Genomic DNA, 19,133 nt, shown 5'->3' with positions numbered 1-19,133 from the left:
GGTGGCTCATGGAGTTGCTGGCTTCAGTGTCACAGCAGGGAAGAAGGATGAAACTTGTTGAGGTAAAGTTTGGTGCTGTGGGTTTCCCAGAGAAAGAAAAGAGGAAGATACAATGCTTGTGATCAGCTGAAGCAGGCCTCAGCAAGTTAAACAGAAAGGGAGGTGGCAAAAGAAGTTATTAACAGCCTCCTCACTAGTTCAGATCTTGGGCTGGTGTCAAGAGTGAAGAAGGTAGTATCTGCTCCAGCTTCCCCTCTGCATGGTCAACTGGTACACAGCACAAATGAAGTAACATGTTGTTAGTACCAGTTCCCGAGCACCACGCAGACTCCCAGTGTAGGCAGTGGTGGGCCTGACTCCAGTAGGTGCCGTGCATTTTTCGAAGTGCTGCTGAGGGAGGGCCAGCTCTGATGTTTGGCTGAAGTCAGTAGCCATCTGCCAGAGAACGACTGCTATGAGCTGGGTCTGGCCTTGCACCACATGCCATTTGTGTCCAAAAGCAGGAGACAGAAAGCTGTGAAGTCTTCTTTAGACCTTGGTCTTTCTGCACTTGTTTATAGGCTGCCAGGTGCTGCCACTTTTCCACCTCTAGAGCCAGTAGCCAGCAGGAGGAGAGGGTGAGGAGCTGTCCTGAGCTTCTGACAGTGGCAAGGATGATGAATGTCAGGTAGGATGCAAGGCAATTTATCTTCTTCTGTACTTCCATGCATGCATATACAGGAGCTTCAGAAAGTCAGGCAGAAGAGATGCTCATGCGCTAGAAAAGCTGCAGAGGGGCAGACTAGATGGGCTCTTCAAGGAAGAGGAGAAATTACTAGGGAGTGTTCCTAAGCTAGTGGGCTTGGATACCTGAGAGCAACTGGAGTTGTTCTGCACAAAACTCCCCTAAGCGACTGTATTCACCTTAAAGTAATAATAAGCAGCAGCGAGAATGCACCTTTCAAAACCTGTACAAAGACCAGTTCATTTCTCATATTAATCCTCTTGACAGATTTGCAAGAGGGCATTGTCATAATTTTTCAAAAAGTGAAAAGGAGGCAGATGAGTTATCTTCTAAGACCAGCCAAGAGCAGTGATCTCATTTTAAGACACACAGATCACTTACTTGCAAATGTTGCTGAATTCCAGGTGGTCAGACCTCTTACGTACCTCAAGGAACAAATTGTCCACTAGATAATTTGGCAGGGCTCTGTTGATTTTTTACAGAACAGTGACATTTGATCCAAATAAATAATCTGACTATCTCTCTTGACTGCAGGCATTGAAAGAATAAACACCAACAAGTGAGCTAGTCATTGGACTAGCATGGCAATTCCCAGGCCATCCCATCCTTAGGCAGAGGTTTAAGGTAGTTCAGACGGACTGAGCCCTGGAAGCGTCTGTTTGCCTCCAATGACTACAAAGTCTGGTGTCCCCAAGCCCAGATGATCTCTCCCTCTCTGTCCATAGAAGAGTTAAACCCAGTAAGACCCATGTTGAGGCTTGAGGAGCCTGGACATCTGCATCAATCATGGACGTCCAAATCTTCAGTGCCTACAACTGGGGGAGATGGTCCCTAAGTGCAGGCACCTTAATTTTTAAAATTAGATAAAAATCTTTCAGAGGTGCTAAAATGTAGTTGAAAGGGAACTGAACCTCCAGAGCTCTTAATTCCTACTCTGGAGCCATGCCTGAATGTTCAAGTGCAGCAGAAATTTTAATTATACATCATTTCAGGGGGATTGCTGGGACATCATTTCCCCTCAAGTTCGTGATACTGTGAGGCGTTCCCTCTTATCTTACAATGCAACAATCACGATGAAAACAATTGTTTCTCAAAATTTCCTATTCTATTGCCGTATGGTCAGTTACAGCATAGGCACATGCAATTTGAGTGTGAAACTGCTGATGGAGAATAGAAGCACTTTTCAGCCACTTAGCCCAGAGGTGAATGCATACCCCGGGATCAGCAGGAGCAGGGATCCAGCCCTACACTTCCAGAGCAGGAGCCACAGTGCAATGGGGATGAAAGAAAAGTATAAAAAGAGAGGCTATAATAATAAAGGTAATTTTTCTTCTTTTGCTCACAGCCATGCTGGCTGAGGGAATCTGCTGGTTAAGGTAATGGTGCCTCCAAGTTCCATGTAAGACAGCACCTTAAAATCTCCTCCCAGATGCTGGTTTGAAAAAACAAAGTGGAATGTATGCTGTAGTTAGGAAAGACAGGAACAGTGAATAACTTGGCTTGTTATTCCTTCTGTTTTTTGAAAGAGAAGTATTCCATTATTCCACTCCATTTTTACATGAAACAACATTCCATCTTTACATCCTCTTTAAAATACTAATTTATTAGTGCTTTCTTAATTTCCTCTGCTATAAGGAATAAACAAACTGAGGAAGAGTCCATATTGCTGAAGAATTTTAGATGCATATTTAGGTTTTTAAAAATGAAAAGATACTGTTAATTTTCTTTTGTTTTGCCAGTAATTTCATATGAATGTTAAACTGCATTAGACAAGTGGCTAAGACACAAGAAGAGAAAATCATGTGAAATCAAAAGGATACTTTCTTGAGATTTTCCCCTTCTCTATTCTGCACAAATACATCGTGGTAAATCAACAAGTCTCCTACCATCTGTTTGCTTACACTGATGCCTCATCCAGCAGATATGCTACATTGAAACCTCATGAGACATAAAAATCCAATTTTGTTCATAAGACAACAATGTGGAGTTTGTTTTAAGGAAACTGAAGTTTATTTTATTTCTGAAAACTCCTGTGAAGCAAGTAGTTCTCAAATCACAAAGAAAATATTGGATCATAACCCTATATTAAAAATATGGTAATTTTATTTGCTTTTATCCACAATTATTTAATTCTCTTTTTTTATGTCATCAGAATCAGATTGATGACCATAATACAACTCACTGCGAGTAAGAAAATGATGGTATTGCTGATGCTATCTTAAGGCAAAATGCTAACAAACGGCTGGCTCGCCAGCACGCTCAGCCCCTAGCCAGGGCTGCAGCGGCAAGGGATGTCTGAAGGTGCCTAGCAAAAACTGTAGAACCCACTTAATGGTTGCTTTCTTGGGCACAATAATTTATGGTTAAACTACAGCATGCTTTTAGAAAGATGTCTGACCTCTTATTTGAAGGATACATGGGACTGAGATTCTACTGCCTCCCCGAGACTGTTGCAATGATGTAACTACCAAGGCTTTCTGAAATTTATCTTGGATAATGCAGTTGAGACTCACTGATGCCCATTTCCAACCATTGATCATTGTATTTTTACTTCCAGTAGCAGATAGCTTTATAGCATCTGTTATTTTAGGGGGAACACTTAATTACAGACTGACTTTTTTTCTCAGAAAAAGAGGTGCTGTTGTAGAGTGCACCTCAGGCAAGGCTGGTTTTGGAGAAAACACTCCACAAAGCTAGATGTAGTTTTTACTATGTTTTTTTATCTCTAAGAACAGGCATGACCAAGGCTTTAATGTATCTGATCTCTGCCCTGTTCCATGCCAGTGTAACTCTTCTAGTGTTAAAATTCCATGGAGCTGTTCTTTGCTTATAAAGTCATAACAGAAGCATTGGAGCAGGGTCTACCACAGTGCTGTTCCTGCGTTGTAACCAAGCAACTGTTCTCCTGACGGAACTGAAGACCGTGAAGACCATGAAGACACCCCAGTGCCACTTGCCCTCATGGCTGTGCCCCACATGCCACCAGCAGCTCTCAGGCATTACGTAGCGTCCAGGCACTTCAAAGCTTGGGTATCTCCAGGGGAAGAAAACAGCAGTGAGATGATGTGCTGACCCTTCTGAATCCCTAGTACTGAACTATTGTTTCAGCATGGGCATTGGGATGGCTACGCCTCCTCCTTGCAACATAGAGCAGAATAAGGCTGACAGCAACCATGCTGGGTTTGCTGGTAAGAGACACAATTTCAGAGCTAGAGGTTCCCCAAATGTCTCAGTTCAGACTGGTTATGGCAGCTATCAAACAAGTGGTGCATTCCCTTTCTTCTCCAAACATGTGTTGTTAAAGAGCTGCTGCAGTCACCTAAGAGAAAGTTAATATGACCCCTAAAGCATTTCCTTACGTCATGGAGCTGCATCTTGCTTGATTGCTATGAAGTGCCTTGAGGACCACAAGGTGAAAGGTCCTACAGAACTGCATGTATATTCGGAGTTTTACTGTTACTGCTGCTGTTGCTATTTGATTATATTGTGTTCTTGGGGTTTTTTAATGTTGGTTGAAATCACAATACAGTTTGCAATAATTATATTTATTCGCCTTTTCACATGTCCATGAAAAACTTTGTAATCATTTTCCCGGATCATTTGGCCTCCTTTTCACTTGGCTTCCCTTTGAACACCTCTTTCTAATTTTCTGTGAGAACACCTTTGTTGTACTGGCTTTTTTCCATATGGAGTGTTACGTATGCTGTTGGTATGGAAAGTATTACATAGTAAACAGCAGATTTAAGCTGAAAAAGATACTTTAGAGATTAATGAACGGACTTTGAGTCTCTCTTTTATAGGACACCAGTTTGATTCTTAATGAAATCAAAGCAACATGTTTTCCTTCCTATCAGGATATAGTTTAGTAGTCCCTTATAAAATTATTTTGTAATCTCAGAGTTGAAAATCTTTATATTAAAAAAGCAATGAAATTATCATCTGTGTTGGGTCTACTGCTGAGACACAAAGAAACAAGTAACTGCAAGCTAATGGAGTTGCTAACTCCAGGCATGGTAGGAATCTTACTCCCAAATATAATGGCAGTGATTTAAAATGCATGAACATTACTTTTAAAAAGTTAATAAATTAAAGTAGTACCAAAAGCCTTTCATAAGCCTTTTGAATTCACATAGCTATGCTTTTCTCTGCAGAATGAGGGAAGACAATTTATTTTTTTAATCTTTTAAAAAAGGAGAAAAGAATAATGGCTGCGCTCTGTGGAACACCATGAAAACATAAGTCATTGTGTTGAAAATATTTGATATTTTATTTTCTCTACTACAAAATAACCTAAAAATATTAAAAAGTTAAAAAATGAAAAATAGTTTAAACTTTGAATTAGTTAACGGCTGAGAAGCTGAAGGCGTTATTTTCAAAGGTAGTATGTTAAGAGTTAGGCTTTTGCCTACTTCAGGAAGATATGTGTCTGCTCCAAGCACAAGAGCCTCTATTCAAGAATGTGTCCTTAATTTTAATCAGGTATTTAAGTCTAATTGAAGTCAAGGGGTCTGTAACACATGTGTGAAGGTAACCATATGCTGACGTACTTTTTCAAATGGGGAGAAATTTAATCATGGGCTTACACAGTAATTGTTTGGGGTTTTTTTCAGTTGGGTCTGGGTATGCAGAAAGTAGCATAAAAGGGATCAACAAACATTAAAGCTTGTTAACTTGGTGCTCAGGATAGAGGAGAAAAGGGGCCTTTTATTTCCCTGAAATTTCTGACCTTTTTTGTTATTTTTCTTCTCCCTGTTGCTCTTTGCTCACCAACCACAGCTCTCGTGTGCTGTGGACAATTCCCAAAGGGAACATTCCTCGCTGGAGTAACTTACCCAGTTCTTTTCCTTAATTTACAGCAAGTACAGCACCCCTTGCAGAATGCATAGCAGACCCTTTGGCTGCAAGCCAGTGCTAATAGCGTGTTTTCCAATAATCTAATCTCTTCAGTCACAGAGCAGAAATCAGAAAGTTAAAAGAACTGGCTTCTCAACTTGTCTCAGTCCGCCTTTGAAATCTGTGCATGGAAAGGTTGTGCGAGTGACTACAATAAATTGTTACCACACTTGCACCCATGACTCAGTAGTTGTGTTCATAACAGTCTGATGTATATGAGAGAATCCCATATAAAGCAAGGTTTAATGCGGTGCCAGGAACAGAATTGCACATGAAGTCTTGCATGTGCAAAGAAGCCAGGAATTTCGGCCAAAGCTGAGGACATACTGTAAACATCCATGAATTAAACACCTCAACACTCCTAAGAGATAGGTATCATTTCTCCTTTGCAGATGAAGAAATTGAAGCCCAAAGATGACAAGGCCAAAACTTCTAAGTTTGGCTCTAGAAGCAAAGCAGCAATCCTTTGATTGGACTCCCAAATAAATAGCTGCATTTTCAGACCTCTGACCATCTTGCATCTTCCACAGGCACTCTGAAAATCAGGTTATGTACATAGGAATGAAGCAGGAGATTAGTTGTCTCACTGGAGGCCCTGGGTTTGAAAATGTGGATGCTAATACTTTTAACTTTCCAACACTAGAAGCGGACCATAAGCAGGCAACTTCACCAACCTTCAAATCCAAGCACCCCTAGCTTTCTCCAAAAGCACGTAACCCAGTGGTGCTGTTAGCGGGGGTTCACATATAGGGAAAGACAAAGTAACTAGATGTTGAGAGTCCACCTATTGCTTTTATTTTCTTCCACACCGTTTGTTTCTTTTTTACCTGTACTGGACTGTGTATATGTTTACTTTGGGGGTGAGGAACCAATGCTATCATGATTGTTTTTCCTCATTTCTAACATTATGCAGACCTCTGGTGGTCTACAGATTACAGCTTGATGACCGGGTCCATCACTCTACCCCAGGACAGCATTCCCTATATTTACAATTTTGCTTGCTGTCACTGGCGGCATGTCCTTGTGGGGAACTGCTACCTCTCTGTGACAGCAAATAGCTTGGCTTGCTTCACGCAACTCTATGAGGTCAAGGATTCAGTTATGAAGGATGTTTGCATGCTAGGGCACAGTTCAACCTTTCCTTTCACTTATTCCATTTTGGCATCTGCTTGTGTCATTTTTTATCACAATTTTTGCTGCAGCAGCCCGGCATTTGGAGTGGTGTTGTTGCGGTCATCTCATATCCGAGCCCTGTCTCATGGCAGCCCAACGTGGTGCCGCAAGCCACTAGCCACCAATCAAGCTGCCAAATATTCATCATATTGGATGCTTTAAAAATAACTGCTGTGATTTCATGTTTTTCTAATATCTAGGGGATGTTTGGTTTTCACCGAAGCCTAACTAATTGTTGGTATAGCTTATATTAGATGGTTCTATTTGCAGTAACGGGTTCTATTTCTATCATTTATTCTGCATCAGCTTAATTTCATTATTTTAAAGTGTGACAAAACAGAACTGAACAGTCCTCTTCCTCATTATTGTAGTTATTAGAAAAATGTTCTTCAACGGAGCACTGTTGCAAAGTGCCAAGGATACTTTGCAAGCTGGCTAAGGGATCCGACACCCGACAAAGCAGCTCTCTTGGGCCACGAAACAGCAAATGGATCATTTTGTTGTGCAGCAGATTGGGTAGGAAGAGGTGTCTCACAAATTGTACTTGCACGTGCAGTGTAAGGTTAAACATGTGCCCTCAGGATGCTGCTGTGATCCAGCCTAAATTATGTGACTCCTACTATTGTTATTGGTGAAATACCTTAGCAAAAGTATATTTTTAAGACCACTTGTTCAATTGTGAATAAAAAGTGTCAGATATCACTTTGGATGTGCAACAGTAAAATTAAATAATATATCAGACAAATAAAAATCAGTCATCCCTAAAAGTTATAATTTATAGATTAACCATGAATCTTTCCAAAAGTTTTTGTCTTCAGGTTAGGTTAAACAGGTTTTAAAGACACATAAGGCACTTTTTTTGCATATTTTTTTGCTGTTGTAGAAAAACATTAAAGTGGATTCAAAACCTTTGGCTTTACAGTTCTTACTATAAAAAGTTTAATAACACTCATAACATTAACCTTAAATTTCCTAGCTATTTAATTCTTGGGTTTCTACACAATTATGTAACTTTGTTTGTTTGTTTTTCTTTACCTAGTATTGTCAATAGGTGGCCTCTGTTTATTTAATTTTTTACTTTAGAATTTCCTTTTTCTTTTAAATTGAAGTTCTAGAATTTTTTTGTAAAAAAGCTTTGACATAATTTTGTCAATTTTTTTTTTTTCAAATAACTGAAACCAAGTATTCCCAACAAAGTGAAACAGATTATCTTTTAACCTTTTGTGGAATATTTCATAAATTTTTGCATTTTATAGCAATTTCGCATGCATCCCACTCTTGAAAATCCTTACAAAATAGCATTCCCGTCATGCCCCATAGGTGTGATCCTTATGGTCAGAAATCAGAGCAGAGCAAAACAGTCACAGGGATCTTTAGTCAATTAAACTGATTTCCCGGTTGCTGCACATCCTCTCCAGGGCATCCTCAAGAGGCTGGAGCAGCCTGGCAGCTTTCAGCCTTAGATTGCAAGGGAGGTGGTGGCCATGGGGCTCCTCTTGTTGGGAAGAGCGTGGGTGAAAGCAGGTGAGAGGGAACCTGCCTTCATCCGCCCTTGACCCAGCATCCGTGGTGGGTGTCTCCTCCGCCAGAGGTGGCAGCAAGGGGACAACGGGGCGGTTTGGCCTCTGCCTGGACCTCTTAGTGCCACTAATGCACACCATAGGATTGCTGCAGGCAAACTAGGTTTAGAGGGAAAGCCGTGATCGACTGGCTTACTGACTGCTGCGGTCGTAATGGCGCTGCCTGCCATTTACCTGCGCGGCTGCACGGAGCTCGCCCCGTCTGTGCAACCGCTGGCTACAACAGTCACTAACAACACCGCGCAGTCTGCAACTTCTATTTTCAAATACAGCCTGTGCATAAGCTTTCAATTAATATAAATATCTGGAAAGTTTGATGCGTCAGCGTTATACTGTTAATTGGTTTTGGGATGAAGAACGTACTTTTACAGATATTACATTAAAAAAAAAAACAACCCCAAGCAGTTTTAATTCATTTTCATTCATTTTTTCTTGCAATCAGCCGAGGTGATTGGTGCACAAATCCTCAGAGAAGTGGTGGTACCCCACCACATGAAAAATTAACTGTATCCCTGCTTAAGTACAAAATGGACGATAGCCTTGATTTCATCACCAGCACCCCAATAATTCAGCTCAAATACTTCCTAGCATGGTTTTAGCTCGACTGTAAACTGCCTGCTGTGTATCACTGCAGTGATGTTAGATGTATTACGGTTTTGGGGAAGTGAATGATGCTTGGTGCGAGCGCTAAATTTCTTTCATGTGGGTCAGCATGTGAGGCAGCGAAGCCGGTTGGGAGGGGAAGGCTCAGACTTCAAAGGGAGGGCAGCGCACAGAAGGGGTGATGAAACAAGCCCTAACTACATGCCATTCATAGTTACTTCACAAGAAGAGCCAAGCACGCGGAGATGTTGAACTGAGTCGGTTTCTCAAGAATCAGATGCCTACTTAAATCTTGCTCGTCCTGTTACTTAACTCCAATCAAAACAGGCCACCCAATCACACTGCCCTCTAAAAATCAGATAACTGCACTCCAAACCATGGACTACCCTAACATCGATTAACAAATAAGTGAAATCCTCACCCCCATCTCTTCGCAGGAGTTTTGCCATTGGCTTTGGTGGGCCAGGACTTCTGTCAGTGAGTCCAAGCTGACTGGTGATGAAGCCTCTTGTCTGTTTTCCATCAGAGTTGAACTGAATTTCATATCGTATTGTTCACGCTTTGCTCTCAAAAACCTTTGACTTCTTTTTTTAGACTGGCATGGGTGCCAGTGGCATGAGAGAAAAGTGAAAATAGTTGGGTCATCATTTGCTGAGAGTTGATGGCATATTCATCACTGCACAGAACTACCACAGAGAAGCAGTCACTAGGGCTAGTATTTTAATCATTAATTTAAACCTGGAATTTTGGACAGTATTTTGTGTCACCGACAGATGCATGGTCCGGTCAGCCTGGAGAATTTACCCTTTTTCCTTTACAAAAATCTGAGATCAGAGTTTCTCCTTGTTACAAATAGTAGAAAATAATTTTTAGAGACCTTCCAGCACTGTGATACTCCTTAGTATCTATACTCTGAGTTCATATCTTGATGTGACACTTGCATTTAAAGAGACAGGTTATGCTTCAATGTTTGCAGGCATCAGTCCAGAACAGTTCCACTGCAAACAACATACTTTGGGGCTTTTAGTTAGCTTCAGTATGGTATGAATTTAATCATTACACAGAAAAAATTATTTCATTCAGTACAAACTTTTGATCAGTTCCATTTAGGAAAATATATAAAATTGGGAGGATATTAAATAATTGACCAAAGGCACATCTGAACAATGCCAAGGCAGTGGGCTGGCTTGCTGTCTGGCTTATTAATTTTTTAACGCTGTAAACATGGTAGTAGAAAATCATAGCTTCAACATGGGATTACAGGCTTTTGCTGTCTAAACCCTTCTCCCTAGTCCCCAGCATGGAAAGTAAAATCTGTTACATCCTGCTGTTCTTTCTGTGGTTTCTGAAACAAAACTTTGAGAGAAAAACTCTAGTCTCAAAAGACCCTGTGGGAAACAAGAAACTTGCAAATGCTACTGTAGTTGTGTAATGTTGACAGTATGAGCTGAGTGATCCTTATACAGCTTGGAAGTACACGAGCATCTGTGTAATACGCAACAATAAAAGTCTCCAGTACATTAAAGGAACAAAACAGGAGAAGCAAATTGGGGGGGGAGGGGGTGGGGGCAGGCTCTGCTGCCACCAGGACAACCTGAGCACCAATGAGTTTTGTTAGAAATACATAAATGACAGATGGAACGCTAGCATCAAGCAGAAAATCAAGCAGAAAGACTGCATACTTCAAAGAATGAGCATGTGCAATATACAGCTGTGCTTTTTTACTTGATGGAAGTATGCGTCTTGTCGGGAAAAGATTGGGGAGTCATGGAAGTCACAGTGATGTTGACAACTTTGTTTTTAGAGTTCTGTGTGCAGAAGAACAGAGTAAAATCAACTGGGGATCTTCATGACGGCATCTTGCAGGATTAGAGTATTAAAATAATCTAAACATATGTGCATCAAATATATCCTCTCTCCAAAACTCAGGCCTCCTTTTTTCATCTCAGCACAGATGCTTTATTTGCAAGTAGCTGAGTCTGACAAGTGTCATGACATGTTGACTATACAACTATTAGGTTGCTACTCTTTATAGATCCCATACTTTTGCTTCTAGAACAGGTCTTCCTATCTAGACAATAAGGAGGAGATAATGTAATTCAGCTTTCCATTTTTAGAGAAGATTCACAATGTATAGTCTTGATGGCTGGGTATTTGGAAACAAATACAGCTGGCTCTAAAAATAAGATCTGTAGTTGCTTATAGGATTTAGAACTTGATGTGAGAACGTATTGCATGACCTGGTCCTACCTTTACCATCACTACCAGAGTGCTTAAGGCAACTTGCCTCAGGGATCCTCTTTGGTTCCTATACTGGTTAAACTTCCTGGATCCCTGAATTTTGGTGGTGCTCCATAGTACATGGGAAAAAAAAAGTCAATTTCCCTTCTCTCTCCATGAAAAGAATTTTTCAGTTTATTTACAAAACTCTCTGGAATGAGAAGGAGCCATTTGTGGTTGCTGTGGCTGATTTCTGTTGTGCTGAAGATGCTAGGAGACTGCATAAAACTCTGCACCCCTGGTGAGATTTTTCAGCCTGTTGATGCTCTTTCTAACCAAATTCAGGGGAAATGTGTTCTGGCAGCCAGTATACTTAATTTCGAGGATCACTTTGCCAGACATGTATTTAATAATGATGAGGCAGTCCTCAGTGAGATCTTGGCCATTTGGGCTGAGGGCTTCCTTGCTCGTAGACATCACTACAAAATGGTTACAGATACTCCCTGAGACTGGGATAGTCCCATATTTATGTTTCTGTTGCTCTTTAGAACCATTGACACTTGGTGAACAAAACAAGTTGGTTTCTTTTCCCTCAGATGGGAAGTGCCTCTTGAGAAGGAAGATATTTTGTCAAGCCAGGCAGATATTCGAGGAAACTTTTTTTCAGTGCTTATGGGATCTTTTTCCTTCAAAACACAGGTGGACACTTGAGGATCTTCTTTGTTATGTGTTTTGTGCCATAGAAGGCAGCAATGCTCTGAAGTAAAATTGAAGTCAGGCAAATCTCTGGAGGAGTTGCCATCCTCTTAAAAAAAACTTTAAGTATTTGTGAAGCACAAATCACAAAAAGAAACAGAAGATGTAAAGCCTTTAACAGTTGACTTTTAGGCTGTTTTTTCCTCTTTGCTCCTTTTGCAGCTGCCTCTCCTTTCAAGGCCGCCTCAGACTCCTGTAGATCTAGGGGAGGCTGGACAGAGAGTGCTCATTCCTCAGCTATCACTACTGGTTTGGTTGCATCCCAGAAAACTTATGGCCAATCCAATGTAGCAATCGCCACGTCTGGGTCTATCTTCCCTGCAGAGCCCAGCTGCTGCCCCATCTCGACACATTAAGTCCCTTCCCTCCCTGTGGGTGATTTAAGGCCAAGCGATCAAGCAGAGCTTAGCCTGCAAGATTGAGCTCAGGTTTCACCTTGGCCCAGGCTGGCAATCTATTTAGCAGTGATAATACAAACTTATCAAACCCATGTGTACACGCTGTCCCCGTGCTGTCCCACCATTCGCGGGCTTTCTCCTTGCTCCTCACTGCACGTTGCCTACACGTTGGTTCAGTGTTCTTGCCCCGCCATTGTCTGTTCCGTTTCTAATGCATTTCCACACAGAGAAACGCTGTCCAAGAAAGAGTCTGAGGAAATACGCTGTGGTTTGCAAACTGAATTCCTTAATGACTTTCTCATTAGAAGAGCTCACTGCCAAATGCTGTTTGTGTTTGCCTAAAGGATGGTCTGCATGATTAAGAGTAGCTCTGCTTTACATGGAGTATTGTTTTCAGGCCAATGCCACAGGCAGCTACTTCGCACTAGGCGAGAGACAGAGAAATGAACACCAGTGAATCCATGGAGCAATCAAGAGAGAAGAAAACCCGTAATATCCCGTCCCAAATTCCCCCCCAGCACAAGGGCTGGTGCCCATGTGGATGTTGCAGGGTGGGTAACTCCGAGGCAGGTCCTGGGTCTCGTGGCAAGGGGCAGGCCAACTGGGGAGGCCAAATTCCAGAGCAGTTCTGCTGTGAAAATATTTCCTGTGAGAATGCACAAGCCCAAGAAACCAGGAGTAGCAGCAGCTCTCTAACAGGCATGGATTTCATTTGTCTAGCACATCCATTTCAAGAGCGAGCCTCTAAACGGACATCTTGTCATTGAAGATTGGTGATGAGACAGTGCACCTCAGCTGCCGCAAACGGGCAAAGAATATTCTTCTACCCTGAGCTTTTCCTTTGGCTGTCAGAAGACACGCCCACCTGGATCCCTCCTGCATTTTCTTATTTTTGTTTTTTGATCCCATAAATTTTAATCTATATATAAAGTAAAGCTGATAGAAAATTTTCATTGCAAAGTTTTAGAATTTATTTGCTGCATGCTGTCAAAATCTCCTATTGTCTCATCATTGAAAGTTGAGACTCAAATTCAGCTCCTTGTCCCTAACTTTCTATTTTTAACAGAGAGACCACAACTCATTGTTTCCAGAGCAGGGCTTTGGAAAATATTCTGAGAAAGGAAAATCCCCAGTGATTTCATTTGCTAATGAGGCTTAAAACTAATATCTGAACAAACAGCTTGCACAAAAAAAGGCCTCCAAGCCAAAAAGGGCTTAAAGCCAGGCAGGGGAAGAGAATAGTTCAAGATTAACTTAGTGTCTTCTCTGATCTCCAGTATTTAGGTTTTATAAAAGGAAAAATGGAGGGATGGATTCTGGACCTAAAGCCAGTCACGCGCCTGCACACACATACTTTGTACCTGATGAGTCAGCAGGCCTGGCTGACGCTTGTGTAAGAGATGGGGAAGAACTTGTCTGTGGGTCTCTGTGCTCCCACCACTTGCTTTTGACCATTGCTGTGTTGTATTTTCCATCCTTGGGAGTCTAGGATTTCACTGTGCTCAAAGAGTGTTTGAATACAAGAGGGCAGACTGCTTGACGGCTAGTAGGGCCATCTCTAATGGCAGACACTGCTCCTAACAGCCCATGCATAGAATACTTTATCCTCATCGAAGTCAGTTCTGAGGGTTGTGGAGAATTTTTTCTATTTCATTTTATTTGTCTTTATAATGGAGCAGGTTGCACCAAAGACCAAGTGGTTACAAGAAAGAGCATTTCTTGGACCTATTTGCAATGCTAAAGCCCAGACCTCCTGGTTCTGCAGCCGGTGCCTAACCCAGGAGGCCACAGGGCCTGCCCCTCTGCCAAGAGACCGGACTTCTCTTTGTCCCTCTTACCACATCTAAAACTTGGGGCTAACAGGAGTGGTCTGCGCTCTCCTAGTGTTTTTTCACCTGTAGACTTCAAAGTGTTTCTTAAAGTGGATATACATTACTTACCCATTTCTACTGTTGACCCAAGTTTAGAAATTTGAAGCAATGCTTCCACGGGGTGTACCATGGCCAGATTTCACCAGATGGGGTTTATGTTCCCAGCTTGTTGCGGCACATCACTTAAAACTCTGAGCTCACAGTATTTGATATGGGAGAAAAAAAGAGGTAAAACTTCTGGTTGCTTCCTCATGGTTACGGCGTGCAGTTGCTGAAGCGCTTGAGATCTGCAGGCACTAACTAACCTTGCTGCAATGAGAGAGGAATAGTAAGGGCCAGTTCCGTACGCAGCAGTGATAAGTTCCCTCTCTGTGGCAGAGAGATGTTTCAGAGCCTGAGTTTGCCCCATTTCCTTCTGGAATCCTTCTACCCCACTTGGCCTCTGCAGGAAGGGAGGGACCGGCCCCTGCGTGGCAGGGATCAGACAAGTGCCTGGATCTGAACCGGAGAGGGAGGAGGCTGAGAGGGAACAAGAACAAGATCTTCAGCTGGAGTTTGGAGATGCCTTATTTCAAACATGCTATCTCGTTTTCTAGACACAAGTATTTTTCCTCCACCATTTATTTTCTCCCAGGTTCAGTGACAAAGCCCAGTGCTGTGCTCTCAAGAAGCACCAATTTCTGGAGCACTCAGCTGTCCCTGCTTTGCTTCTTGCCTGAGCCAGAATAAGGTTCTACCGAACATTCAGAACAAGCACAATGAGAGACAGTTTCATTACACAGATACAGGGCTCAAAGAAATGCCAAGCACAATAGGGGACAATCAAAAAAGGATCCTTGTAATAGCTTTTAAGAGAAAAAAAGTCTGTCTTCATTTAAAATGTCAATTCTGACTTTTCAATAAGACTTTTGCTCTATGCATTTCCAAGAACAGGAGCTTGTTTTGCTTCACAAATTGAGTTATAACATGGCATTAAATCAGCCTTCAAATGGAGCTTGACTTACATATTTTAACTTATTCCTTGCTCCATAATACTGACAATATGATTCTCCTTTCGGAACTACAGGCTTTCTTTTTTTGCCTAGTTATTTGTATGAAATGTATCTGGGATGCATGAAAGGAGGCAGAAATTATGAAAATGGCTAGAAGTACACTATATATTACACTTAATACTTCTGGAGTTAAAAGGGAGATGGAAATTGGCCATGTAATGGATCTTAGCTATAGAGAATTATCATCTTTCGGTAATGAAGTATTGCCTGTCTCAAGGGCTCACACACACAGCTTGACCTCAGAGCAGTTGCACATAATGTTTTCTCTGTCAAGAGAATCTATTCATAATGACGTGTCACAGGTGCTCACACATAATATGTTTCCCGTCAAAAGCGATCATCCATATTTTATATAGCAGCTTTGATGACAATTATTTTGTACTTCAGCTGCTTTTTCTTCCCTCTGTCAGACTTAATGAAGGAAAGTCATGGATAGTTTTTAAATAATGTCAGCTTCTTAGATCACATTACTGCATCTCCCTTTGAAAGCAGCTTCATACAAGAGCCACGAGACAGGGGAGAGACAGACAAGGACATTTTAATTTACTTAACTTTAAAAAGAAAGCCAATTTTTCAGGCTTTTAATTTCAAAGTCAATATACTCTGTACCTTTGGAATCTTCTCAGAAAAAAATATGTTATACTTATTGAGCACTCAGCATTTTGAGGTTCTAGTGAAAGCAAGTCTGATAACTGATTGGGGGCTGCAGCTTCCCAATACGCAGAATGCCATTTATTCTCATAGTAGTGGTGTGTCTTGGTAGTAAAACCACTTTCCTCCAGGTTGTTCTACAAAGCGAGTGCCGCTGGGGGCACAGAGAATTGGGTTCTTATATTCTCATTGAAATCATTTGTCCGCAGCAGGGCCAAAATTTGCTCTTCTCCTGTGTGGTCAGCCCTGCTGAGAGAAACAACCCTCATTCTTCATTCTATTAATGAAAGAGCAAAAGTGAACTTGAACTCCCTTTGAGGTTTCTCAGATTGTGGGACTGGTCATTGAAACCTCAGAGCATAGAGGAGTGCTTTTCCCATTCACAGGCCATGTCTTTTCTGCCAAAACTGTAAGTGAGCAAAGTACAGAGGTATTCCTGAACTTCCCTGCCACCAGGCAAACTCCCCTCAGCTAGCAGAGAGTGGTGGCTTTCAATCTGTAAGCCATGGAGTCATATGGGCTTCTGGTCTGCCTCCAAGGGATCTACAGAAAGGAGCTGACAAAAGCAAGTTCACAGTGTATGCAAGCTATTTAGCAGTGTCTGCAGGCAAAAATAGAATCAAAACACTAAAATAGGCAATCAAAGTATGGCACGTGCATATTTATAAATTTATCACTGGCCTAAAGAGAAGGCAGAACAGGAAGCCACTAGTATTTACAAATAGGATTTACAAATGTGAACAAGGACTGGATTTCTCTTACAGATGAAATATAACCAGACATCTCAGGCTGAGAGATGAAAGCTTACACTCAGAAAAATGCCTGGGTCTTTCACACAAGAGAAGGCCAAAAAACAGGGGACACAGGGTCTGGAGTTATTTGATGCTTAACTATTTTTCAGATCCAACTCCTATTTAAGAATGCAGCCAAGAAGGAAGTAAAAGTACGTAACAACTCCTAAAGTACAGGAAGAGGCAAAACATTATTCTCCACCACTGAGAAGTAATACACTGATTAATGTCTGCTACTGAAAAGAGAGTCTGCAATAGCATCCTCTTTTCTGCTACCCCCAAGCCCCTAAAGAAGAACTGAATAATCTTAAGCAGTGAGTGTAATAAGTTTTCCCTTCCTTGTCTGAAGAATTAGAACAATTCAATTGAAAGGCAAATATAATCCTACCTATGCTCCATGCTGGGTCTGGAGCAGGGTAAATGCCACAGTTAAGTCTGAACATCAGGTTGTAATTGTTAGAGATTAAAAACTTGCCAGGGAGAACATTCCAGGGAAAGAAGGAGGGTGAGAAGGATGGCTCTCCTCTGTCTTTTTATTAAGGCAAATTAGCATCAGATCTTACCAGGGCATATTCCTGCACAGCAGAACTCAATCAAATGGCATTTAGTCAATGAAGGAAATTATACACTAGGTTGATTTTTAATGATCCAGCTAGGAAAAGCAAAGATAAGTGAACATGTATTTATCTGCTGAGCCAAGTGCATACAAGGCAGAAAACCACTGAAAATAACTAGAAGAAAAATAACCGTTTTCTAGGATGCTGCTGCTCCATAAAATCTATTTCAACTATAATTTGCTGTTAGCTATTTCTGCAAGATGTGAGCACATCAGCTGAGCTTCTCATTTTTATGCAGATGAAATAATCGCTGAAATGAAATGTCAGGTCATAAGAGACACGAGAAAAAATGAAGCAATCTTTAAGAGCTGTCAGAGAGGTGGATGGTCCACCCTTCCAAGTACAGAGGAGCCATTATTTCATGGTCTTGTCTAATATCTTGTTCCCTCACTGTTTTTGTTCTTTTTTTTAATGCTTGTCTTCTCAGTGCATCCTAATGTGAGCCAGGGTTGCCAAGGAGGGTGTGCTACATGTTCTGACTACAACGGATGCCTGTCATGTAAGCCCAGGCTCTTTTTTGTTCTGGAGAGGATTGGCATGAAACAGATTGGAGTATGTCTTTCCTCGTGTCCAAGCGGATACTATGGGACACGGTATCCCGACATTAATAAGTGTGCAAGTAAGTGCTGGGGAAAGGGGAAGCACATGGATTTGTTTGCTCTCTCTTGAATGCTGTGTTCCCTTAGGAGTCGAGCCAACAGTGAAGCAGATGGACAGGCCATGTCTTTCTTTGCTCAGTTCTTTTATAGTAGCGCAGTAAACATTAGCCCGAGCAAGAAGTTAAGGCGAAAGATCACAAAATGGCCTAAAGCTCAGGGATCCCAGCTCTGCGTGAATGACTGCCGAGGACCCAGGCGGTGGTCTCCTCCTCTACACCCCCATGTGAAAAGCAAGCGCCGGTGGGCACCAGGCACTGCCCTCCAGCAGCAGGAGGGAGCGGCAGCAGCTCCGAAGAGCTGAATCTCGGTGGCTGGAACCGTTTAACCTGCTGCCCTTACCCTCCTCACCCCTGCGATGACGAGAGAAGAGGGCAGGTGGCATTCTTTGGAGATGGGGTTTGCCCTGGTCTCTTGATAGCTTGTCTCACCCTCAGTGTAGCCCTCTCAATGCCTGTAGCAGCTGGCCAGGTTTCAGCCTGATTTGGGGGAAGTTACTGACTCCTGTTGCCTCCAGGCTGGGAGACAGAGAACCCAACTGTATTCTTTACTGCTCAGGCCACATTTTGAGCCCACTATGTATTTTGAACCATAGATGAACTGGAAAAGATCATAATGTCCTCCCCACTCCTCTTTTTGTTGTTGAATTCACAGTTTTTAATCCCGCAGGTGATATAAAAACATAAGAGCGACGGCCAAGCAACTCTCCCAGTTTCTACCTGGTAATGAAAGTTATTTAATGAACGGACCCCAGAGTAAAGTCCTACAGAGTAACTTGACACTGTAAAGTATTTGCTCACTTTTTAGCAGTGTGTGGCCTTACGTATCAGACATGGTCTGTGCCATACACAAGTTTTTATGTATTTCATTTAAAAATATCTGAGAACTGGGAAATATACCACTAATGCCAATTTGGGTAGTCACGTAGAGAATTAATGAAATACTACAGGACCTCTGATTGAACATCAGGGAGTCATTTAAAAAAAGAAAAAGATCTTGATGCAAAACAGTCTTAAGCAGATTCTAAATTCTGGCGTATTTTTATTTCTCCTGGATGAACGGAGATAGATAGTGCAGAACTGTCCCAGTACCTGTGCCCTCTGGGGTTAATTAGTACCTATGCTGTGTCAGTGTAGGGCAGAAGCAGT

The 19,133-nt window shown here is 41.9% G+C and overlaps 1 protein-coding gene across 1 annotated transcript in view; it reads left to right on the top strand.

The window, feature by feature from the left end:
• Positions 1-19,133, top strand: part of RSPO3 (R-spondin 3) — a 61,987-nt gene that overhangs the window by 17,082 nt on the left and 25,772 nt on the right. The window contains exon 2 of the mRNA XM_010562502.1: positions 17,757-17,948. Coding sequence (XP_010560804.1) covers positions 17,757-17,948 — 192 coding nt within the window. The remainder of the gene's footprint in view (positions 1-17,756; positions 17,949-19,133) is intronic.

The sequence above is a fragment of the Haliaeetus leucocephalus genome, unplaced genomic scaffold (assembly GCF_000737465.1).
Source record: "Haliaeetus leucocephalus isolate CR32 unplaced genomic scaffold, Haliaeetus_leucocephalus-4.0 Scaffold160, whole genome shotgun sequence".
Lineage (NCBI taxonomy): Eukaryota > Metazoa > Chordata > Aves > Accipitriformes > Accipitridae > Haliaeetus > Haliaeetus leucocephalus.
This window is presented reverse-complemented; position numbering and strand designations above follow the sequence as displayed.